At 43.5% G+C, this 22,091-nt stretch overlaps 1 protein-coding gene across 1 annotated transcript in view; it reads left to right on the plus strand.

Annotated features, from left to right (window-relative positions):
- The window catches only part of LOC147659027 (cadherin EGF LAG seven-pass G-type receptor 2-like), a gene marked incomplete at its 5' end in the record, with an annotated part of 105,820 nt that overhangs the window by 74,565 nt on the left and 9,164 nt on the right, over positions 1-22,091 (plus strand). Inside the window, 7 exons of the mRNA XM_086952026.1 lie at positions 252-331; positions 1,160-1,286; positions 13,152-13,268; positions 14,265-14,395; positions 16,041-16,114; positions 17,196-17,369; positions 17,465-17,701. Coding sequence (XP_086808152.1) covers positions 252-331; positions 1,160-1,286; positions 13,152-13,268; positions 14,265-14,395; positions 16,041-16,114; positions 17,196-17,369; positions 17,465-17,701 — 940 coding nt within the window. The remainder of the gene's footprint in view (positions 1-251; positions 332-1,159; positions 1,287-13,151; positions 13,269-14,264; positions 14,396-16,040; positions 16,115-17,195; positions 17,370-17,464; positions 17,702-22,091) is intronic.

A 22,091-nucleotide genomic window follows, 5' to 3' on the forward strand; every position in this document is an offset into this window, starting at 1 on the left:
GCCTCTTTAATGAAGAAAATATGAATAGTAAGAATTTTTTCCTTGATGCAAGTCTAAATTCTCTGGTTAGGGAAGCCACTAAAACCAGAGTAATATCACTTACACTTATGAGAGGAGACATGCATGTCCATCACATAGATCACTTGAATGGCAAGTGGCCCTGACTTTGACGTGAAAGGAAGGGTATATAAAGGTAATCTGTTTTTTATTATTTCATCACATACATTTTGTTTCCATTTGCTTTCTAACAGATGAGCGTTTTCCTCTACATACTGGCCGGGAAAGCAGCCTGCTTGGCACAGCGCCAAGGATTTGAGAAGCATGGAACAGCGTGAGTAACTGCATCTGGGGTAATGATGTGTCCTTTGTGTTATCACAGGAAGGGATTGAGGAAAAATACAGCTGTGGCAAAATAACCCAAACTATGTAGAATCACCTGCAGGGTGACTGTTTCAACCTGTAATTTTCCAACTGAAGTTATTTTATTCTGTCGTTCAAGAGTGGGCGGAGTAAGATATAATGGGAGAAAGCCTCACCCTGTGGGTGATTGTTCGATAGGTGGAGTGTGCCTATGATACTTGTCTGTCAAAATGGGTTGTTTTGAGCCGATAATAGATAATTCATTGTTTGTATTGAGTACATTGTGTCCATTACATCTCAGACGTTCCCCATTGTTTTTTTCTGAATACATCGCATATCTCTCATAGTTTGTGAAGAGTTGATCTTGAACTCTTCCCATGATTTGCTTACTGTAGATCTGATAGTCTTCATAGTTCGAGTGTGTATATCATTGCATTCATATTATTTACCCAGATGAGATAACATACCCTTTCCTTTGGCTCAAGTAGATTTGAGTGACCCTGCCATTCATTAGTATAGCGTAGATATGAGACCATTTCCATTGTATGGAGTAGATCTCAGAACCTTTACATTTCTAAAGCATAGTTTTCAGACCCACTCTTGTAATTGCTAATGCATAAGAGACTCAAGATCCTCCCCTTCCCTTGGTATTTTGTGTATTCAGTAGACCCAAGAACCTTAGCTTTGCATTATTTTGTTCACTGGATTATATATACATCCCCTAACATAGTGTTTTGTTTTTTAGCAGCCCAGACTGCGGATCATTGATAAACTATTTTTCCTTTCTTGCTTGTTACAGGTCTGGCCTGCAGACAGCTTTAGTGGTACTGGTGTTGGTCAGTGCCACTTGGCTCCTCGCACTGCTTTCTGTGAACAGCGACACCATTCTCTTTCATTACATCTTTGCAGGAGCTAACTGCATCCAGGTATGTTTGAAAGCTTAGTGTTGCAGAGCTGATAGTATACAAGTTCTACAGAATTTCTGCTCCACACGCTGATTGGATCTAAACATTTATCTGAATTTTCAAGGATCTCATTCTGTCCCCAACTAAAAGCGAAAAAATCTACAGAAGAGTCTGATAATAGTAAAACACCCAGATGTTGTGGTGTTGAGTTGTAAGAGAATTGTCTAAATATAGCAATTCAATGAAGATTTTTATTTATGTATTTATTGTATTTACATAGCACAGACCTAGCCACATAGACAATGTAGCTAACTAGAAAACAGTACAGTGATCGAAAGTTACAGGTTAAGAGGGTGTGGAGGAAGTAGGGACTGTTGAGGAGAAAGGTATGTCATATAGGTTCTGAATATGTGAATTGTCAGGTTCCTTCTGAAATGAAGAAGGTTGTTGAGTCTTTGGTCCTAATGGGGGCTTAGTATAAGAAGGCCTGGTTCAAGGATTTGGATTTGTTTGTACTTCTGGATTTCAAGAATCATCATACAAGATTGTTCCCAGTTACTTCTGTTCCCTCTTGCATTTGTTATTCAAGTAAGTGGGCAGACCTAGATGTATGGCGGTATGGGTGATGCAAGGCATTTTAAAGTGATGTCCAGCACCTCATGGGAACTAGTGGAGGTCTTCCAAGCTGGGGGTGATGTGATAAGAATGTTTGTGTGCATTTGACAAGGCGAGTGGCCATGTGTAGGTTGGTGATGAGAGGGGTGAGCTTAGCCGTGAGAAGCCAGCAAGAATGGTGGTGCTGCAGTCGAGGATTGAAGGTACTAGGACATGAACCGTGATCCTGAAATCTTGAGGAAGGATACAGGATCTGATTTTCTTTAGGAGCTGGAGTTGGAAGGATGCAGCTTTGATTAGACTGGAATGTGTGCTGACACGGATATATTATGGTCGATGGTGAACACTAAGGAATTAGCATAGGGCAGTATTTTGGTGTGAAGCAAGAGGAATTCAGTTTTAGAGGGGAAAAGTTTAAGAGAATACACTTACCCATTTTGTTAGGTTGTCCATGAATAATTTGAGGGTGAAGATGTCTGATGGGTTTGATATTTTGGGATATATTTGTGTGTCATTGGCGTAATAATGGATTGATCTTCCCACAGAGTTTCTATGTAGAGGTTAAAAAGAAGAGGTGATAGGATAGAGTCTAGGGGCCAGCAAGAAAAAGTGTAGGGGGTGATCTGATTTTGTCCATTGTCTCAAACTTTGATGTAGAAGTGATGAAGCATTGTGTCGTCTACCCCCATTTCTGGAAAAATCGTTGGCAGATGAGCAGGAAAATGAAAAGGTGCCCAACATGTTAAAGGAAATAAAATAGACTAGAAAGCCATATTTTAACAAGATAAGGTGTATTCCTCCAGGAAGCAATCACATATTTTTGTCAATATGTTTAGTAACCTGTTTCTTTATGTATCATTTTCCTCTGCCCTTATGCAGTTTTGGGGCTTTGTAAAAATGTGTTACTATTATTCAATTGGATTGGCACTCTGTAGGAAAGTGCCTCTTTTTATATTATTAACCCCCCACATTTTGAATGGGGTGCACTTTGTAGTGCACTGCTGTCCAGGCATCAAGGCATGTGCTCAGACCCCTCAAGCGTATGTGACATTGGCTAACCCCTGATTGGCATAGTATGTGGTACGTTCGAGGCATATGAGCTGCAGATTGTACACTTAGCAATAGATCGCCACCTGGTTTTTGGCTCGGATGATTGCAGGTTGTTGTCTTCTTGGAAGAAGTCTTTGTAGTCATGAGATAGGTGACTCCTCCCTTGGACAATACTGCGCATAGTCATCAACTCCATCCTCAGATTGTTTTTTTCCGGCACTGGGTTCGGATGAAAGTTTTCTGCTCCGGCTAGAAAATACTTTTTTCAGCAACTTCAAAGCGTGAAACTTTATATGAACAATTTTTGACATCGAATAGACTTTTCGACATCACCAGCTTCATTCCTGTGCGTCGACGCGGGCCGTTGGGCCTATCGGCGCCGTACGGCCTACGCCTCATGGAAAGAACTCCATTCAAGAGATGCCCGGTATGTCGAGTAAAATTCCCTCATAGCGACGATCACGAGGTCTGCAACCTCTGTCTATCGCCGGAACACGACGAGTCGACCTGCACAGCCAGTTCCTCCTTCCATCGAAGAAGACCATTCGGGATCGGAGGACCCGTCGACACGAGATGAGGAGATCAGCGCCAGCACCGGAGGCCATCTTTGAGGAGGAGATCGTCGGAGAGGACGTCTCCGGGGACGAGGATCCACTCGAAGATATTTCCAAGGACGAGGCTCCACTCGTCGCCGAGGAAGACTCGCCTGATCTCCAAATCATATCGGGGGCAGAGGACTCAGACGACTCGATTTCATCTCGACAAACCGTGAGTACCCCTGCCCCTGCACAACATACACTACCCAAGACAAAGGAAGCGGTCGGCACTCCGCCCATGGGGCCCAGTCGAGACCGAAATTTACCCTCAGACGCCCCGCCTTCGGGCTCGGCTACGGGAAAAAAAACTACTCCTTCTGGTGCTTCGGCACCGAAAAAGCCACATGTGCCAATTCCGCCTCCTCCATCGGCACCGAAACATCCTTCGACAGCGAAGGACTCTTCGACACCGAAGCCAAAACGCCCTTCGGTCCCCAAAGACAAAGACCCTTCGGCACCCGAACCATCGGCGCCGAAGCCAAAGACTGTACCGGATCCGAAAGTTTCGACTCCGAAACCTTCTGGTTCCATAAATAAAGATGGAAAGACAGATTCCGGCACCGCAGGCCCAACGAAAGCTGTCTCCACGCCAAAATCTCCAACATCGGTACCAAAGACTCCAAGGCCTGATACTGACACGCCTAAACCCTCTGACAAGCCTACCAAGCCAAAACCACCTTCGGCACCTAAGACTTTGCCACAGGACTCGATAACTCCTCCTAAAGCAAAGAACACTAAACAACCCCTATTGGCACCGAAAAAATCGACGCCGAAGAAGATTGTAGATGACGAAGAACTGTTTAGACCAGATCCTAAACAGAAAAAGGTCTATATCAATTCAAAAACTGGACATGTGGAAGCAATTCCTTACAAGAAAAGACCAGCAGACACACCACTTCCACCTGTGGTTCCTGCCAAAAAGAAGGATTGAGCTACTTCTCCAATGCAGCCTTACTCTCCTTCACCTTCTTCCTCTCCTATCCCTCCTTATATTGAACCTATAACTTCTCCTGTTCAATCTCCTACATCTTCACACCACACTGACGAGGAGTATGATCTAGGTGGGGGAATGACGTACCAGAGCCACATGCATACCCTTTAGATGAGGATGTCAATCCAGAATATCCTAAGGATGACGCCATATACAGTTTTCCACCACATAATGTGCCAGACATTCCTGATCCCCAGGACTACCCAACAAAACCTTCCCCTCCAGAAGATAGTATTGGGTTTAATCATTTATTAAATAGAGCTGCCCTTTACCATGGAGTCTCAATGCACTCTGATTGAGGAGGATTTTGAGCAGTCGCAAAGGGCTACACAAATACTACCCATGATCAAAGGGGTCATTAAACATGCTCCAGACATATTTAAAGACCCGGTACGATGTAGGGTGTTAAATCCCAGAATAGAAAAAAAGTATAGACCAGCACCATCTGATCCAGTCTATATTAAGGGACATCTACCACTAGACTCTTTGGTAGTGTCTAATGCACGTAAAAGAGCCAATTCCCAAACCTCTGGTGACACGCCCCCGCCTGACAAACAATCTAAAGTCATTGATGCATCAGGGAAACGGATTGCTGCGCAGGCCACAAACATATGGCGCATAGCAAACACACAAGCCTTACTCTCACGCTATGACAGGGCTCACTACGACCAACTAGAAAAACTAATGGAGCACCTCCAAGATCAATACAAGGATCAGGCAGCAGAGATCTTACAAGAAGGCAAATAATATCCAATGCCTCAATTAAATGTGCACTAGATGTAGCTGACACAGCATCCAGAGCAGTCAATACTAGTGTTATACTCAGACGTCATGCATGGTTACGCATTTCAGGTTTTAAACCAGAAGTACAGACTACCATCTTGAACCAGCCCTTCAATCAGAACCAGTTGTTCGGGTCGGAAGTAGACAACACACTAGAAAAGATGAAGAAAGACACGGACACAGCTAAGTCTATCGGTGCACTACAATCCACACAGACTAGAAGTTATTTTCGCTGCTCCTTTTATCGAGGAGGCTCCAAGCAGACCGGCGCAGATACAACATCATCTTTTAAAATGCACACACAGACCTCCTCTAACAAAGGCTACTTTAGAGGAGGATACAGAGGCAACAATAATAAAGGAAGAGGTAGAGGTAATAACAACCGCTCCTCTTCTACTCCCAAACAGTGACTTTCCTCTGCCTCCCCTACAGCATTCCACTCCTGTGGGGGGGGGGGGGGGGGCAGATTATCACAGTTCCTACTTGTCTGGAATTCCATCACAACAGACAGGTGGGTAAGACAGATTATCCAACATGGCTACTGCCTAGAACTCACAGCAGCCCCCCCAAACATACCACCCAGGCAGCGTCCAATGTCCACAGAACACATCACTCTGCTTCAACAGGAAGTTCTAGCACTTCTACAAAAGGATGCTATTCAAGTAGTTCCCTTAGAGGAAAGGGGAAAAGGTGTTTACTCCCTGTACTTCCTAATTCCCAAGAAGGACGGGACATTAAGACCAATTCTCGATCTCAGGCCCCTCAACCATTACATACAATCGGATCATTTTCATATGATCACTTTCACAGGAAGTATCTAAGGTTTGTCATACAAGGACAGCACTATCAGTTCAAAGTCTTTCCATTCGGGGTCACAACAGCACCACAAGTGTTTACAAAGTGCTTAGCAGTAGTAGCAGCACATCTCAGAAGACAACGGATACATGTCTTCCCTTACCTCGACGATTGGCTCATAAAAGCAAAATCGTTCAACCAGTGTGTACAACACACAAAACAAACAATTCAAACATTGCACGACTTAGGGTTTACAATAAACTACACCAAGTCGCACCTAGAGCCTTCGCACGTTCATCAATATCTAGGAGCTACCATAGACACATCTACAGCTCTAGCGTATCCCAATCAAGCCAGGATACAGAGTATTCAGACCTTAGTCTCCCTTTTTCAACATCAGCACTCTCTCCAAGACAGAGTGTTCATGAGATTAATAGGAATGTGAGCGTCTTGCATCTTCATAGTTCCTCACGCAAGATTGCAAATGCGCCCATTACAAGAATATCTCGCACAACAGTGGAATCATGCTCAAGGTCAGCTCATAGACCTGGTGTTGGTAGACAGCCGTACATATCGCTCTCTGCAATGGTGGAACACCAAAAACTTGACAAAGGGACGGCCGTTCCTAGATCCTGTTCCACAGATCGTGCTCACGACAGATGCATCCCTCACAGGATGGGGAGCCCATCTCTTGCATTATACCACACAAGGCCAATGGAACAACCAACAAAGACAGTTCCATATCAACCATCTAGAGCTGCTAGCAATTTTCCTAGCACTCAAAACTTTTCAGTTACAAGTACAAAACAAAGCTGTCCTAATCTGGACGGACAATATGACAGCCATGCATTATATACAAAAACAGGGGGGGGACACACTCTCTGCAACTGTCCCAGCTTGCACAGAACATTTGGAGATGGGCCATTCCTCAAAACATACACCTGACAGTAGAACACATTCCACAAATTCACAATCAGATAGCAGATCACAACAGATTCACGAACGGGAGATACACCCACAAGTTTTTCAACCATTCTTCCAAATGTGGGGGCATCCACAGATTGATCCGTTTGCCACCCACGAGAATCCAAAATGCCCAACCTTCGCCGCCAGGTTTCCACACCCACGCTCGGAGGGGAATGCAATATGGAGGAACTGGTCAGGCAGATTTGCGTACGCTTTTCCGCCTCTCCCACTCATTCCACTAGTAGTACGCAAGCTCAGACAACAGTCTCTCAAACTAATACTAGTGGCTCCCACATGGGCACGTCGGCCGTGGTTCACCACACTACTAGATCTCTCACTGGTTCCACATCAGAAATTACGGCTCACGCCATCCCTGTTAACACAGAACCATGGAGAAATAAGACACCCAGAACCAAGCCAACTGAATTTGGCGATCTGGCTCCTGAAGTCTTAGAGTTTGGTTACTTAAACCTACCACCAGACTGTATGAACATAATTAAAGAAGCTAGGAGACCACTACCAGAGCATGTTATGCGGCTAAGTGGAAAAGATTTGCAATATATTGTAACAACAATCACATTGCTCCACTGGATGGTTCCATCCAAAATATTATTTGCTACCTTCTACACCTATAAAGGTCCAATTTGGCTTATTCTTCCATACGCCTACATCTGGCAGCAATTGCAGCCTTTTTACAAAATAGGCAACTTATATCTCTCTTTAGAGTACCTGCAATAAAAGCATTTATGGAAGGATTAAAACGAATAATCCCACCTAAGTTACCGCCTGCTCCAGTATGGAACCTAAATGTGGTCCTTACAAGACTTATGGGACCCCCTTTCTAGCCCTTAAATAAGTGTGAATTGCAATTCCTAACATGGAAAACTGCTTTTCTTGTTGCCATCACCTCTCTCAGAAGAGTTAGTGAAATACAAGCATTCACAATAGAAGAACCATTTTTTCAGATACATCCTAACAAGGTGGTTCTTAGGCCCAATCCTAAATTCCTACCAAAAGTTATTACTCCTTTTCACCTTAAACAATCAGTAGAGCTACCAGTGTTTTTTCAAAAACCGGACTCTGTTGCAGAAAGGGCTTTACACACATTAGATGTTAGAAGCGCTCTGTTATACTACACAGACAGGACTAAATCCTTCAGAAAGACAAAACAACTATTTGTATCTTTCTCTCCCCCATGCAAGGGCAATCCCATCTCTAAAGTAGGAATTGCCAGATGGATTGTAAAGTGTATTCAAATATGCTATCAAAAAGCTAAACGTATATTAACGGTTCCTCGAGAGCGCACTCCACTCGCAAACTAGGAGTCTCTATGGCTTTCTTAGGAAATATACCACTAGAGGACAAATGCAAGGTAGCAACATGGTCTACAATACACACCTTCACTAAACACTATTGTGTTGATGTACAAGCCAAGCAGCAAGCAGCAGTAGGCCAAGCTGTCCTTAAAACACTATTTCAGTATGCTGCAACGGATACAAGCGACCACCGCTAGGGGAGAACTGCTGCACAATCGTTGCTAAGTGTACGATCTGCAGCTCATATGCCTCGAACGGAAAATGCTACTTACCGGTATGCATTTGTTCTTGGCATGTAGAGCTGTAGAGTCGTACACGCCCTCCCGCCTCCCCGGGACTTGCATCCGTTCCAGTACTCATCTTACTTAGATGCACACGCATGGACATCCTTTCTCTTTACTTCTACTAACTCCATCATTTCCCATCATGGCGAAAAACAATCTGAGGATGGAGTCGATGACCATGCGCAGTATTGTCCAAGGGAGGAGTCACCTATCTCGTGACTACAAAGAATTCTTCCAAGAAGACAACAACCTGCAATCATCCGAGCCCAACACCAGGTGGCGATCTATTGCTAAGTGTACTACTCTGCAGCTCTACATGCCAAGAACAGATGCATACTGGTAAGTAGCATTTTCCTTCTTGTACCCAAGGCTAGTAAGTTAAGTGCCACCTGAGGATTGCAGCACTTGCTTTGCCACCACTGTTATGACAAAGTGAAACATGGCTGTAGATCTGTAATAGGAGCCTACAGGTCTAGCTTCTAAACTGGCAACTCAACATGCCAAAATAACCCCTTTTCCCGAGTCAAAACCTTTCTTTTTATATCTATAAGTCTTCCCTTAGGAAGGCCTTATAATGACATAAGGCAGGGTACTATATATTAAAAAGAAGTGTGTGTTCCTCTCGTGTTAGACCTGCCTTGACAGCGAAAACAAAAAATTGCCTTTTTTACTGACTGGTGCCCTCATTGGCTAACTTTGAGTTACACTAGCTACTGCTTTAGGTGCTAACTTCCATTTAGGACTACTAAAACGTTACTCCTAGGTATCAAATTCAATGTTACATTAAACCCATCTCATTTCTGAGGTACCTTTTTAATAGGAAGGTGACTTTAGAAAGTCACCACTCTGTTGCCTGAACCTCTGGTAGCCTTTTCTGACTATCTACAGTAGTTGTCACCCAAGACAAAAGCTCCTCCCCTGCTAGGAAGTGTGAAGCTCTCCCAGTAACAGGAACAAAGAGAACTTACCGGTGGGAGGGGGGTTGTCCTCCTTAAGCAGGGTGACTACTGTTCGGTGGCCACAGATGGCCCAGCTTTAAAGAGCCTACTGCCTCGATGAGCAAATGCTGGTCACCCCTTAGTCGGTCCCCTCCTTTGTTTAGGCCGATATACTGGCATCTCCTTCAACCCGGATTCCAGGAGGAGTGGCTCGGTATGCTGGGTGCACCCTAGGGGCATGGGCAGAGCTCCCCACAGGAGAAGACCTGAGTCATCTTGGCTTCTGGAAGAGAATGGTAATCTGGGATTGTTTCTGGTGGCCCAAGCCATGTCAAGTTCTCTCTTCAGTCTTCTGCTTTTGCAGCTCTTCATGTTCTTCTACGTAGGTCATCAGGATCTCTTTCTCTGATGCCAAGGGATCCCATAAATCCTCAATCAATTTAGGGACACTAGGGGAGTGTAGGGTAGTGGCCAATGGGCTACTGATCCTTGGGGTCACAATGCACCCTAAATGAACCCTTCCTGTGGGAAGTGGGCATAACCGTGTCCCAGAATTCCTAAGTATGCCATTACAATGATGGCTACTTCTGAATATTTGTGTCCAACTCACAGTAGCCCACCTTAGGTGTGCCCGAATAGCTAAGTTCCCCGCCAAGGGGACCGTGGACAAAAGGGTTGGCTTCCTCTCTTGTGAGGGGGAGCCATATTCTCATTTCAAAGGCGGCAGCCCCTTGAGGCTTGCGGCACAAGGAAGGCTAATCAGCAGGTCATCCTGTGGGAGGGCGTATTACACCCAGTGTCTCGAGTGGTAGGCTGGCAGAAGTCAGTCAGCAAGCACACCAAAGGCTGGTAGGTTCTCGGGGCACCGCTAAGGTGCCCTCTGGGTAGATGTATTGGTAAAATCATCACTGGAATCACTAACGGTTTATCAATATGAGATGTTTGATACGAAGCATCCTTATTTTCAGTGAAGCCATCATGTAGCTGGGAAACTCGTTTGCACCAGTTTCCAGTACATGTTTTAAAATGGCTTTACTGTCCACTTGCACTGTCAGTAATAGGACTGACCAGCACAGGGGTATATCTGCTCATGCAGGTATGCTCTCACATGTAATATTCAGCACCCTGCCTCAGGGCTGTCAGGCCTGCTGTAGGGGTGACTTACAAATACCACATGTAGTGTTAGGGGGCATGGCACAATTTGTGCTGCTGCTCTTACGGACCCTCTTTCGTATCCCAGGCACCAGAGGTACCATTAACTAGGGACTTACAGGGGGTGCTAAAGGTTTTGCCAATTGGGGGGAACAATTGTACAGTTTTTAGTGAAAGTACACTGACAATGGAGACCTGGTTAGCAGGAACCCAGTACACTTCAGTCAAAGTTGCATCAAATACCAGGTGAAAAGTGGTTGGCTGTTTCCTACACAGATGTATGCCAGTGAATAACAACACTGAATTGTCGAGGGTTGCAGTTTTTTCCTGCCCTCCATATTGGACAAAATACTCCTATGCTAAGAGATTAATGTCAGATGGGGAACCGTGATGAAACTTTGGTTCTTTCAATAGACTTGGAGACTCAGAAAGATTGCGGTCAAATTCCAGTCAGGTGGCCCTAAACTGAGGACATACATAACCAATGTTTCCTATGGTGCCGTTTGTCCTTATTTTCCCTACGCTGCTCCTGCTTGATGAAGAAGATGCACCTCATTTTCTTTTTGACAGCTCAGTCTTCCTAATTGCTGTCATTCCAAGGACAGTAGCATTTGCACCACCTTGGCTTTATTGCCCATGATATGCCCATACGCCGCTCATGTAGAATAAATGGCTGCTGCTCTCTGTGAGGTACAATCTGTTCATCATCACTATAAAACATTAACAGCTGTGGTAGCAAACACTATAGAAAAACTGTTTTTGTATAAAAATTACATAATTTTTGTCCCCACTCAACTCGAGATATAATCAAAGAAAGAGTGTTCTTCTTCACTAATATAAGTTAAACCGTGAGCCAGAAAGGTAAAACAGTGGTCCAGGTCACAAGAATGCATGCAGCTCATTGGACTGGATCTCAGTTTCATGCTCTATGAACTAGAATTCTCCTCAGCCCTATAAACCGAACCCCATCTCGAGAAGAGCAGAAAATAGCAGAGAAACGTCACACTGAATAAAAGGCATATTTTTGTACCAGAGCAAAAGTGGAAACATTAGTGGAAAGGGCCAGGCTGTCTTGAGACCAGGCTGCGTTTAAATGTTAAATGTATCAAAGTGTTCTCGGGACAATCAGGACAGGCATCCCAGGGCATGCTGGAAGAATTAGGGTGATGGTTGTTCATATTCCTCTAGTCTGTGAGGATCTGCATATATTTTGAGGGAGACGGGAATACACCATTTCTTGTGGTTTCAGCTGCTCTTTCCCTTGTATGTCGCCAGAGTACCAGTCAGCAATAGTTGCTCATGTTGAAACAAAATGTCCCTGCCTATTGATGCAATAAAACATTCAGTTGGCTTGGCCTTACTTATGTGTGACAACCATCCTGAAAGACGAGGTTTCAGACTCTTAACCAATGACAAGTCTTTATAATCCAAACAAATACTTTAAAAAGCACAAGTTGCTGTTTTAGAAGGCAGGTTTCTGCACAGCATGTGGAGCAAAATCAGGAACAAGCTACAAATATGTGGTTACAGCTAAGTAACTTTTTCCATCAGTCGTGGTAACTGTGCATTTTAATACACAAATGGTAAATTATTTTGTAAAGAGGTGTGTAAACAAATTACGTAAGCATTGTACATTAAACTATTTGGTAATACTTGTGAATTCACTTCAATAAATAAGGAAGTGATTTGTTTTATGTAAGTATGTATGTTTTATTTGTATAGTACAAACCCAACCAAAAGTAAACATAGCACTGTTCAGTATCAGAGGTAAATCTAGAGACAAGTGGTTGGAGAGGTAGGTGAGTTCTGGGAGAAAATGTGGAGTGTTACTGCATCAGGATGGTTATAGAGATGCGTCTTTGGGTCTTTCCTAGATTGGAGCAGCTTCTTTTTCAGACATGCCTCTACATTTTTAATCTACGTTTAAACCAGGGACATAATATATGTTCTAAAATGTATTGCAGATGTGCTGTATGAAGCACAAACTTTAGGATTTGGCAGCTGTTTGTAGGAGTTTATGCTCGGTTTGGTGTTGACGTTTTTTTCTTGTATGATTTTGTGCAGGGTGTCTATATGTAGGTTTAAGTGTTATAAAACCAACTTTATAAAGCCAATGTAATGTGCAGCACCCAATAGCTGAGAACACAAACTATCCCTTTTGCAGTACGATTACAAAATACAGGCCAGTTGCATGAAATACCTGCATTTCTCGTGGCCTGTTCCAAATAGTTATTGCCTCTTAGTCAGTCCCCGGAGCATGTGCTCAGGGTATAACCCATGTAGCATTGTCTGTTTTTCTCTGCTAAACTCTCAAATTCATTATTTGACTGTTTGGCACTCGCATCGAATAGCTGTCTGGTTAATAGTTACATGCTTCTTTTTACCTTTCGCCCCACACAGGGTCCATTCATTTTCTTCTTCACCATTGTCTTCAGTAAAGAGGTGAGGAAGGCTCTGAAGTATGCCTTCAGTAAGAAGCAGGAGCCCAATGTCACTACCAAATCAACTCTGACGTCTGTAAGTAACATATAATAAGTGTACTCCAGTTCCACCCCAGTCTCTCTGCACATATCTTCCTCCCTACTTCCTGAAGGCTCACATTCACATGGCTAGAGCTCAAGACCTTCGTGTTGCTGGTCTGAATGTCTTGTACCTGCGTATGTGTGGATGTCTTGTACCTGCGTGCATGTGGTCAAACACTACATAAGCTCTAAACTAAATAATACTTGGAGTTTATTGTTCGGATAAATGCAATAAGAAATTTACTCATCTTGATAGCATGTCTCTAGGCCCTGTAGTGGGTCTTTGCCAGGCCTGATTCTGAATATGCAAAATGACTGTATAAACTTGGCCAGCAGACTTGTTTGGCTCAGATTATAAAATACACCAACACCATCTCTGATCTCTTATCTTGAATTCCGCCGGCCTTTCGATTAACCAACCCACCATAGGCAGGGCCAGGTGCACACACATGCTCAGCGCCAGGATACCCTTCGGGTGATATTAAGCTTTACAAATGTAACATAACACCAGACTATCATTTCTATTTGGAAGGTGAAGTGGGAATACTTTTCATGATTTCTATTTTGATGTCCTGGATGTTTTTTCATGCCGTGCTAGAGCTTTTATAAAGGCACATGTTTTCCTTCAAGTGTAACCTGGCACTGCCTTTAATTAGAGTTTATGCTTGGTAAATATTCAATAAAGAAAGGCGATGTTCAAGAGTCGGATTTTCGCTTGAGCTTTGATTGCTGATGGAACCTCCATGATGATTTTTGGTGTTGTTGTTTGAGTCATTATGAGGACGTTTGGTTTTGCTGTACTTTTAAATCTGTGGGCTCAGTTGGAGTTGTACTTTGAAAGAATGAGGCTTCACCACTGACTTTGCTGTTTGCTGTGACTTGTCTGCAACAACTCTAGCACCAATGGCTACTTCTGACAAACTTCAGTTGCTCTTTCGAATTAATCAAGCTAATTTTGATTTCTTGTCTTTTATCCCTCAATGACTTACAGTCCTACAACTGCAACAGCACATACGTGGACGGACGTCTCTATCACATGCCCTTTGGGGAGTCCACAGGATCGCTGCATAGTACTATCCACTCCGGCAAGAGCCAGCACAGTTACCTACCATTCGTGCTCAGGTAAGAACCGCATCATGGCTCAGGTTGTACAAAGCAGAGTCGTTTGCAGCTTCGTATATTACTGCTATGGTCACCACACTCTCCTGTGAAGTTCATTTAACCACATACTTTTAAACCCAACATGAATGGAGTGCACGTACAGTCATGGGCATTGGAAGTAGGGGCTCTGGGGGTGCTGTAGCTCCCTCGAAATAACCATGCTGGAGTTCAGAGGGCGAATGAGCAATAAAAATGCAATTACATTTTGTTTTCATCTTATCACATCTGTTTTAGAAATCAGAGGTTAAATGTCAGGCTTTGTCTTCTGTCAAATTGCTGCTTATTCTTTTAACATGAAGACTGTTGCTTACTTTTCTTTCTCTGACATCAAAGCGAGAGCATATTGTAAAGTGAACTATGTGACAAGCTACAGTGTGTGTGAAAGGAAAGGCTGTAAATTTTTTTGTAATACACAACAACAAAAATCTCTGGGCCCAGAGATAGTCAGAGAGCCCTAAGAAGCTGTGAAAACAGATAATGGCCCCATGAAAAAGACGCTGACAATTGCGCGTCGATTAACACGAAGTATCGGCGGGTTCCACGAATCCACCGCCAAATGTTGGCAAAACCGGCGGCCCAATGTTGTAAGGAATACCTAAAACAGGCTGAATAACCAGGAAATGATTAGTGAGCACTCAACTAAAGAACATACAGGATAAGAAAAACAACCCCAGAAAAAGAAAATAAAAGGTGCGAGCACACACAATAAGAGGACTGCCTGTGTAAGAGACACCAAAGGCAGGTAGCAGAATAGAAGGACACCCTTCCGTCATAGAAAAGAAAGCGAATCTGTGGATCGACTGTTGCTGGAAAACAGACAAGTTAAGAACAGAGCCCTGATGAGAACCCGAAAATTGACGTGAGAGGGTTCGAAACGTGTCAGGCACATTGAGAAGCAATTGACTTGGAAGTCCTTTAGACTAATTAATTCATGTGTGGTCTTATAGAGCGATTTGTTGCTTAGAGTATTTTTTACTTTTTCCTTTGCATTAAGTTGTTATGGATAGTAAATGAACTTGGTGTCAAGATAGGGCACCCCACAATAATTGATGCCTGTTGATGAAATTGTCTCTATGTGATGAATTCCATCTCTATATATTGTTTAATGTTGTAGAATATATATGTTGTTTTGTACAAATTGTAAATATGTATGTATAGTGTTTTTTCTTAGTTGAAACAATACAGAAACATTTAAAAATAATGAAATAAAATAGGTATGAACAAAGTATACCTTACAAACTCCAATTGATATTGGTTTGTAGTTCTTAAATGTGAGACATGAAAGAAATGTGCAGCTGGTAATTCTTTGTATAAGTATTTAATGATGGTCCATCCAACTGCACGTCCCAGGACCTAACTCCTTATATTGAAAAAGCTCTAACCAGTGAGCCACACTTCTCCACTCCAATCTTATGCTAAGGTTGGCATATTAAACAGGTGCCTTATGTGGTAGATGATTCATGTGCTTACGGGGAAAAAAACAACTAATGTGTGTATTTACAATCAAAGTTGATGATGTTTGTGAGGTTTACAGTACTGTGAATGAGTTTGATACTTTGATAATTTGATCTTATAATACTAACAAACATCATATCTGTTTTCCCAGAGAGGAATCCGGTCTTCATAATGGTCAGATAGACCCCAACACCCTCTTTCTGGAGACCAAAGGCCAGCATGGTGGTAAGAACACTTTCTTTCCCCCTCTTCCTCAATACTGATCTTCTTAGAGCAACACCTCCCACTTGAAAAATGCAAAGGACAGCTGCAGGAACCAACTGGGCTATATGCCTTTTTGTGACAGGTGGATCCCTGTGTTTATTCAAGGGACAGAACTCACAATACTGGTAATTATGAAAAGTAACCAAGAGATGGATGTAGACTGTTCATTATAGACCTCAGTGTCTCCTCACATGGAGACTTTTGTCTGTAATTCATGTGAGATGTCTGAGATGGCCCAGGGGAACCACTTTCTCACCTATGCAAAAAAAAAAAAACCAAAGCTTAGCACAAAAATCCAGTTTTTCTTAATGTATGTGTCTTATTCATAAATGTAGATATGAAGCACTCTCTTTCAGGGTAAGAGATCTTTAGGAAAGACCTTTAGCATAAAACGCATATTAGTTGTTGAGAAATGTTAATGATGCTTGACACTGTGAGAAGCTTCAGCTGGTTCCAAATCTGTAAGACTTGAGATCCAACCTGACGGTTGTTTACGGGCAAGACAATGTGGTTGGGAATTAAGTGGATTTCTGGTTTTATTTTCCATACAGGGATTGATTTTCATGTGTTTAAAAGTGAGAATTATGCCGTCTGTTGTTTAGGGGCTGCTTTCTAGGAGTATACAGGGACAGGTCTGTGTTCATCTTTTGGAGTACTGCATCATGGTCCTGAAGTATTATAATTCACAGAGGGTTGTGCAGCTGGATCACGTACTGGTGCAAGTTAACCTTAAACTTCCACCAAACAAAGTACAAATGCACATCCACTTTTTGCTTTACTCTTTAATAACTTGGGGCCTGATTTAGAGCTTGGCAGATGGGAAACGCCATCATAAAGGTGACGGATATCCAGTCTGCCTTATTACAAGATCATTAGGATATAATGCACTTGTAATAAGGTGGAGGGGATAGCCATCACGTTTGTGACAGAGAAACCCGTTCAGCAACCTCGTAATTAGTGACAAATCCATATAAATGTTGCCTGTTCATGCTGTTCTTACACCAGGTTTTCTGCAATAATTTTGACTTTTGTTGGTCTGCAGGGCCCGACTCTGATTCTGATAGCGATCTCTCAATGGAGGATGATCAGAGTGGCTCCTACGCATCGACACACTCCTCTGACAGTGATGAAGATGAAGAGTTTGCAGGAGAGCCATGTTGGGAAAATCTGCTATGCTCCAACAACGAGAAGCAACCATTAAACAGTACACCAAAAGGTGACAAGTGATGTGTGAATCAGAAAACCAAAACATATCTTAAGTACCTCAAAGACCTAATTTCTTACGTAATCTCTCTTCTTTCCTTTCGCCAGTGGATAACCTTACAGGACAGCCTAAACCCTACTGGCCAGGCGAGTTTGTGACCACAGCGAGTGAGAGTGAAGGGCAGACTGGCTCTGAGAAACTGAAAGTGGAAACCGTAACCAAGGAAGAGTTGCCACCAGAGAAGGTTGCCCTTTTGGAAGAGAAGCCCAAAGAGAATGGGGATATCAACCACAAAGACTGTACGCTGGTGACACAGGCCAGTGTCCTGAATCATCCCCAGAAAGGTAAGTGCACGTCGATAGAATGCAAGTCCTGATGTGTGATTCTGTGTGTGGGCAATCCATCCAGAGGTCTTACTGCATTTTGGCATCTGAATTTGGAACACTGAGGGGACCAGCGTATCTACTTTTGAACAATGTACAGTGAACTATGTGCCGCAGTCCATGTAACTTAAAAACAATCTAGGTATCAGCCTGTAAGGATTACATAAATTGAGAAATAGGTCTCTTGTTAGATGTGAGGGTGTTGATCTCTTTGACCGGATAAATATCTCTGCTATGATCTAAACTTGTAAGTTCTATGTGGCCTTAATTTCAAGGACTTGAAATATTAGTATAACTTGAGTAACATTGTGTAAAAATGACATTGGCCTTTGCTTTATAACTACTTTTGCATGTTGATGCATATCTTGCTGTCCTGAACCAATAGTATCTCTGTAAGGTGGCTTTCTCTGCTAAATCTTAGCCTGCAATATCTATGCATCCTTTTGGGTTGATTTACAATTCTAGCTAGAATCCCAGAGAGGATAGGAAGGCATAATGAAATCCTGGCATTGAGAAAAATACCTGTATGAAGACTTCAGGTTGACTCTACTGTTTGATTAGACTTGCATGTGGAAGAACAGGCCTGCTGTAGCTAAAAGAAGTGCTGCAGTGGCAGTCCGTAGATTAAGGGCTAAGATGGCTGGTATGAAGTGGTGCTGCTTGGCATTTTTAGAAGTGAGCAGTGTGCCCAGCCCTTGCCTTTAAAAGTACACTTTACGGCCCAAGGTAGACAACCAAACCACATCAACACATCACAATCAATCAGATATGTATAAAAGATCTTGAACCCACATTTAAGTGATATGATGAGGCAGGATAAGATACCCAACAAGATGGGCTTAGGGGCTTTTCTATAGCAGTTGTAAACCTCTGCCCCCTACCATTTCATTTTTTCCGTCAGGTGGCACCAACAAATGCTTTAACCATTGGTCTCAGGTTTATCTTGTGGGAGTATTGCCCAACAACACTTAGTGTGTTAAAATTAGTGTCTGAAATCTAATTCGAGAGGTCACTGGAAGGCAGTGCATTTTTTTGGTAAGTGGAAGAGATGTGGGCAGGCTCACATAGATTGCTGACTGCTCATTATGCTGAGGTTTATAAAATCCTGCAACTTGATAATATTGTACAAGCCTCAACCTGCAAGGCACTGCCATAATACCTCTTTGAGCCAATAATAGATCTTGTGTTGGTTGACCTGTGGATGGTAATTTTATGAATGAATGAATGACATAGTTACCCTATCCTTTGAGAGGCGTTCAATTTTGGAGGTGGATTTGGATCAGGGTCTGACCAGATTAACTGGAACTACACACTGTAGTAAAGTACCCCTTTTTGAAATGGTCACCCCCACTTTTTGCCTAGTATCCAATGCAAATGTGACAGAAAGTGCACTAGGCTTCTGCTAACCAGGTCCCTAGTGCCAGATCTCATTCACTAAACTGTACAACTGTTTCCCCAATTGGCAAAACCTCTAGCACTCCCTGTAAGTCCATTGTAAATGATACCCCTGGTGCTAGGGCATGGGGTAATAAAGAGGGTTCCTAAGGGCTGCAGCATGCATTGTGCCACTCTAAGGGACCCATCACCAAACCCATGCAGACTGCGCTTCTTGGTGCAGACAGCCCTGTGTGCCATGACTGCAGATACAGCATGCAGTATAGGTAAGTCATTCCTATATCAGACCTTAGATCCCTAAGGCAGGGTGCACTATACTACATGTAATTGTAACTGCATTTATATAGCACTTATATGCCTCTGTGCAGACCAGCTCAATTACTGCCAGTACAAGTGAACAGGGAAGCCATTTATGTGCTGGACACTGGTCAAAAATGATTTCCCCAGCTACTTGATGGCTTCACTGAAATGAAAGATGTTTGGTGTCAGAAATCTTGTATTTGAAAAACCTACACAGATTCCAGTGAGGGATTTATTAGCAGAAGCACCCAGAGGTGCCCCCTAAAAACCTACCAACTACTAGTGTGCTGGCTGACTTGTTCTGACCAGCCTGCCACCACAGATTTGTTTCTGACCCCCAGGGGTGAGAGCCACGCCCTTGGTAGGTCACGAACACTGCTTGCTCTGGCAGGAGGTGTTTACACCTGCTCCAACAGGATAACCTGTAATTTAGCGTTCGAGGCATATGGGCTGCAGATGGTACATTTATGAATAGATCGCCATCTGGTGTTGGGCTCGGATGATTGCACTTGTTTTTCTTCTGGAGATGTCTTTTGTCGTCACGAGACTGATGACTCCTCCTTTGGGTGCTAGTGCGCATGGGCATCGGCTCCATCCTTAGATTGTTTTTTTCCGCCATCGGGTTCGGATGAGGATCGAAGCGCTCCGGATCGACTTCGGGAAAAAAGTGATATTTCGGCGCGTATTCCCTTTCCAATTCAACGGTATTATTATCGAACGCGAGTTCATTTCCATTTCGACGTCAACAACAAAATTTACAACTTCTACGTCGACGAGACCGGGAGGCCTATCTCGACGTAGTCCAGCCCTGAGTCCATGGAAAGGACTCCATTCAAGAGATGTCCAACGTGTGGTGCTAAGTTCCCACACAAGGACCTACACGAGGTGTGCAATCTCTGCCTATCACCTGAACACGAATCCAGGGACTGTGAAGCCTGCGCAGCATTCTCCTCCAAGTCGACGATTAGAAACCGTCGAACTCGACACGAGGTGTCGAGAATGCAGTCGGAGGCAATCCCGGAGCTGTTCGAGGCCCAGCACCCCGAATAAGAAGAAGATGAGGACGAGTCGGGGTCGGAAGTGGACGAGTCTGATGTAGAAGAAATCGACGCTCATCAAACCGTGAGTGACGACGTCCCCTTACCAAAAAACCGACCCCGTTTGATGTCGACCCCGCCTTCGAGCCCGGTCAGACTACCGAAAAAAGTTTCCGACGCCCCGCCTTCGGGCCTGGCAACGAAACCGAAACATTCGGCCTCCCACCATGTCGTATCCGAGAAGCGGAACATGACAGCAATGTATTATATTCAAAAACAGGGGGGGGGACACTCTCTCCAACTATCCAGACTAGCGCAGGACATTTGGAGATGGGCCATTCCTCAAAAGATCTATCTGTTAGCCGAACACCTACCAGGAGTTCAAAATCAGATAGCAGACATCTTAAGCAGAGAGTCAGAACAAATACACGAATGGGAACTGCACGACCAAATACTGCAGCCATTCTTCCAAAGATGGGGACAACCAGAGAGAGATCTCTTTGCCACTCATCAGAACGCAAAATGCCAAACCTTCGCATCCAGGTACCCACACCACCTGTCGCAGGGCAGTGCGTTATGGATAAATTGGTCCAACAAATTTGCATACGCTTTTCCCCCTCTCCCACTAATTCCATTAGTGGTTCGAAAACTGCAACAACATTCAATGACAATGATACTAGTAGCACCCACGTGGGCACGACAGCCGTGGTTCACCACGCCCCTGCAACTCTCACAGGTGCCACATCAAAAGTTAAGAATATTACCCATGCACCTTACACAGAACCATGGAGAAATAATGCACCCAGATCCCAAACAATTGAACCTAGCAATCTGGCTCCTGAGGTCATAGAATTTGGATACCTAAATTTACCTCCAAACTGTATGGAAATCATTAAGCAAGCAAGCCGTCCTACCACCAGTGCATGCTATGCAGCAAAGTGGAAAAGGTTTGCTGTATACTGTAACAGTAACAACATCAACCCCCTGGACGCATCCACTAAAGAGATTATTTGCTATTTACTACACTTACAGCAATGGAACCTTGCTTACACCTCTACTAGAGTACATCTTGCAGCTATAGCAGCGTACCTGCAAAACAGGCAACATCTCTTCCTGTTTAAAGTGCCAGCAATAAAAGCTTTCATGGAAGGCCTCAAAAGAGTCATTCCACCAAGACTACCGCCTTCCCCGGTCTGGAATCTCAACATAGTACTTACCAGACTAATGGGACCACCTTTCGAACCTATGCATAGGTGTGAAATACAATTCCTTACATGGAAGGTAGCCTTTCTTATAGCCATTACTTCACTCAGAAGAGTAAGTGAATTACAGGCATACACAATACAAGAACCATTCCTACAGTTACACCACAAAAAAGTGGTTCTTAGAACAAACCCAAAATTCTTGCCTAAAGTAATTTTAGCATTCCACATCAATCAACCAGTGGAACTACCAGTCTTCTTTCCAAAACCACAGACGGTAGCAGAAAGGGCCCTACATACATTAGATGTCAAAAGGGCAATATTGTACTACATAGAAAGAACACAAACTTTCAGAAAAACCAAACAATTATTTGTAGCGTTTTCTCCAACACATAAGGGAAATCCTATCTCTAAAGC

Source organism: Lissotriton vulgaris, unplaced genomic scaffold (genome assembly GCF_964263255.1).
Source record: "Lissotriton vulgaris unplaced genomic scaffold, aLisVul1.2 SCAFFOLD_797, whole genome shotgun sequence".
Classification (NCBI taxonomy): Eukaryota; Metazoa; Chordata; class Amphibia; order Caudata; family Salamandridae; genus Lissotriton; species Lissotriton vulgaris.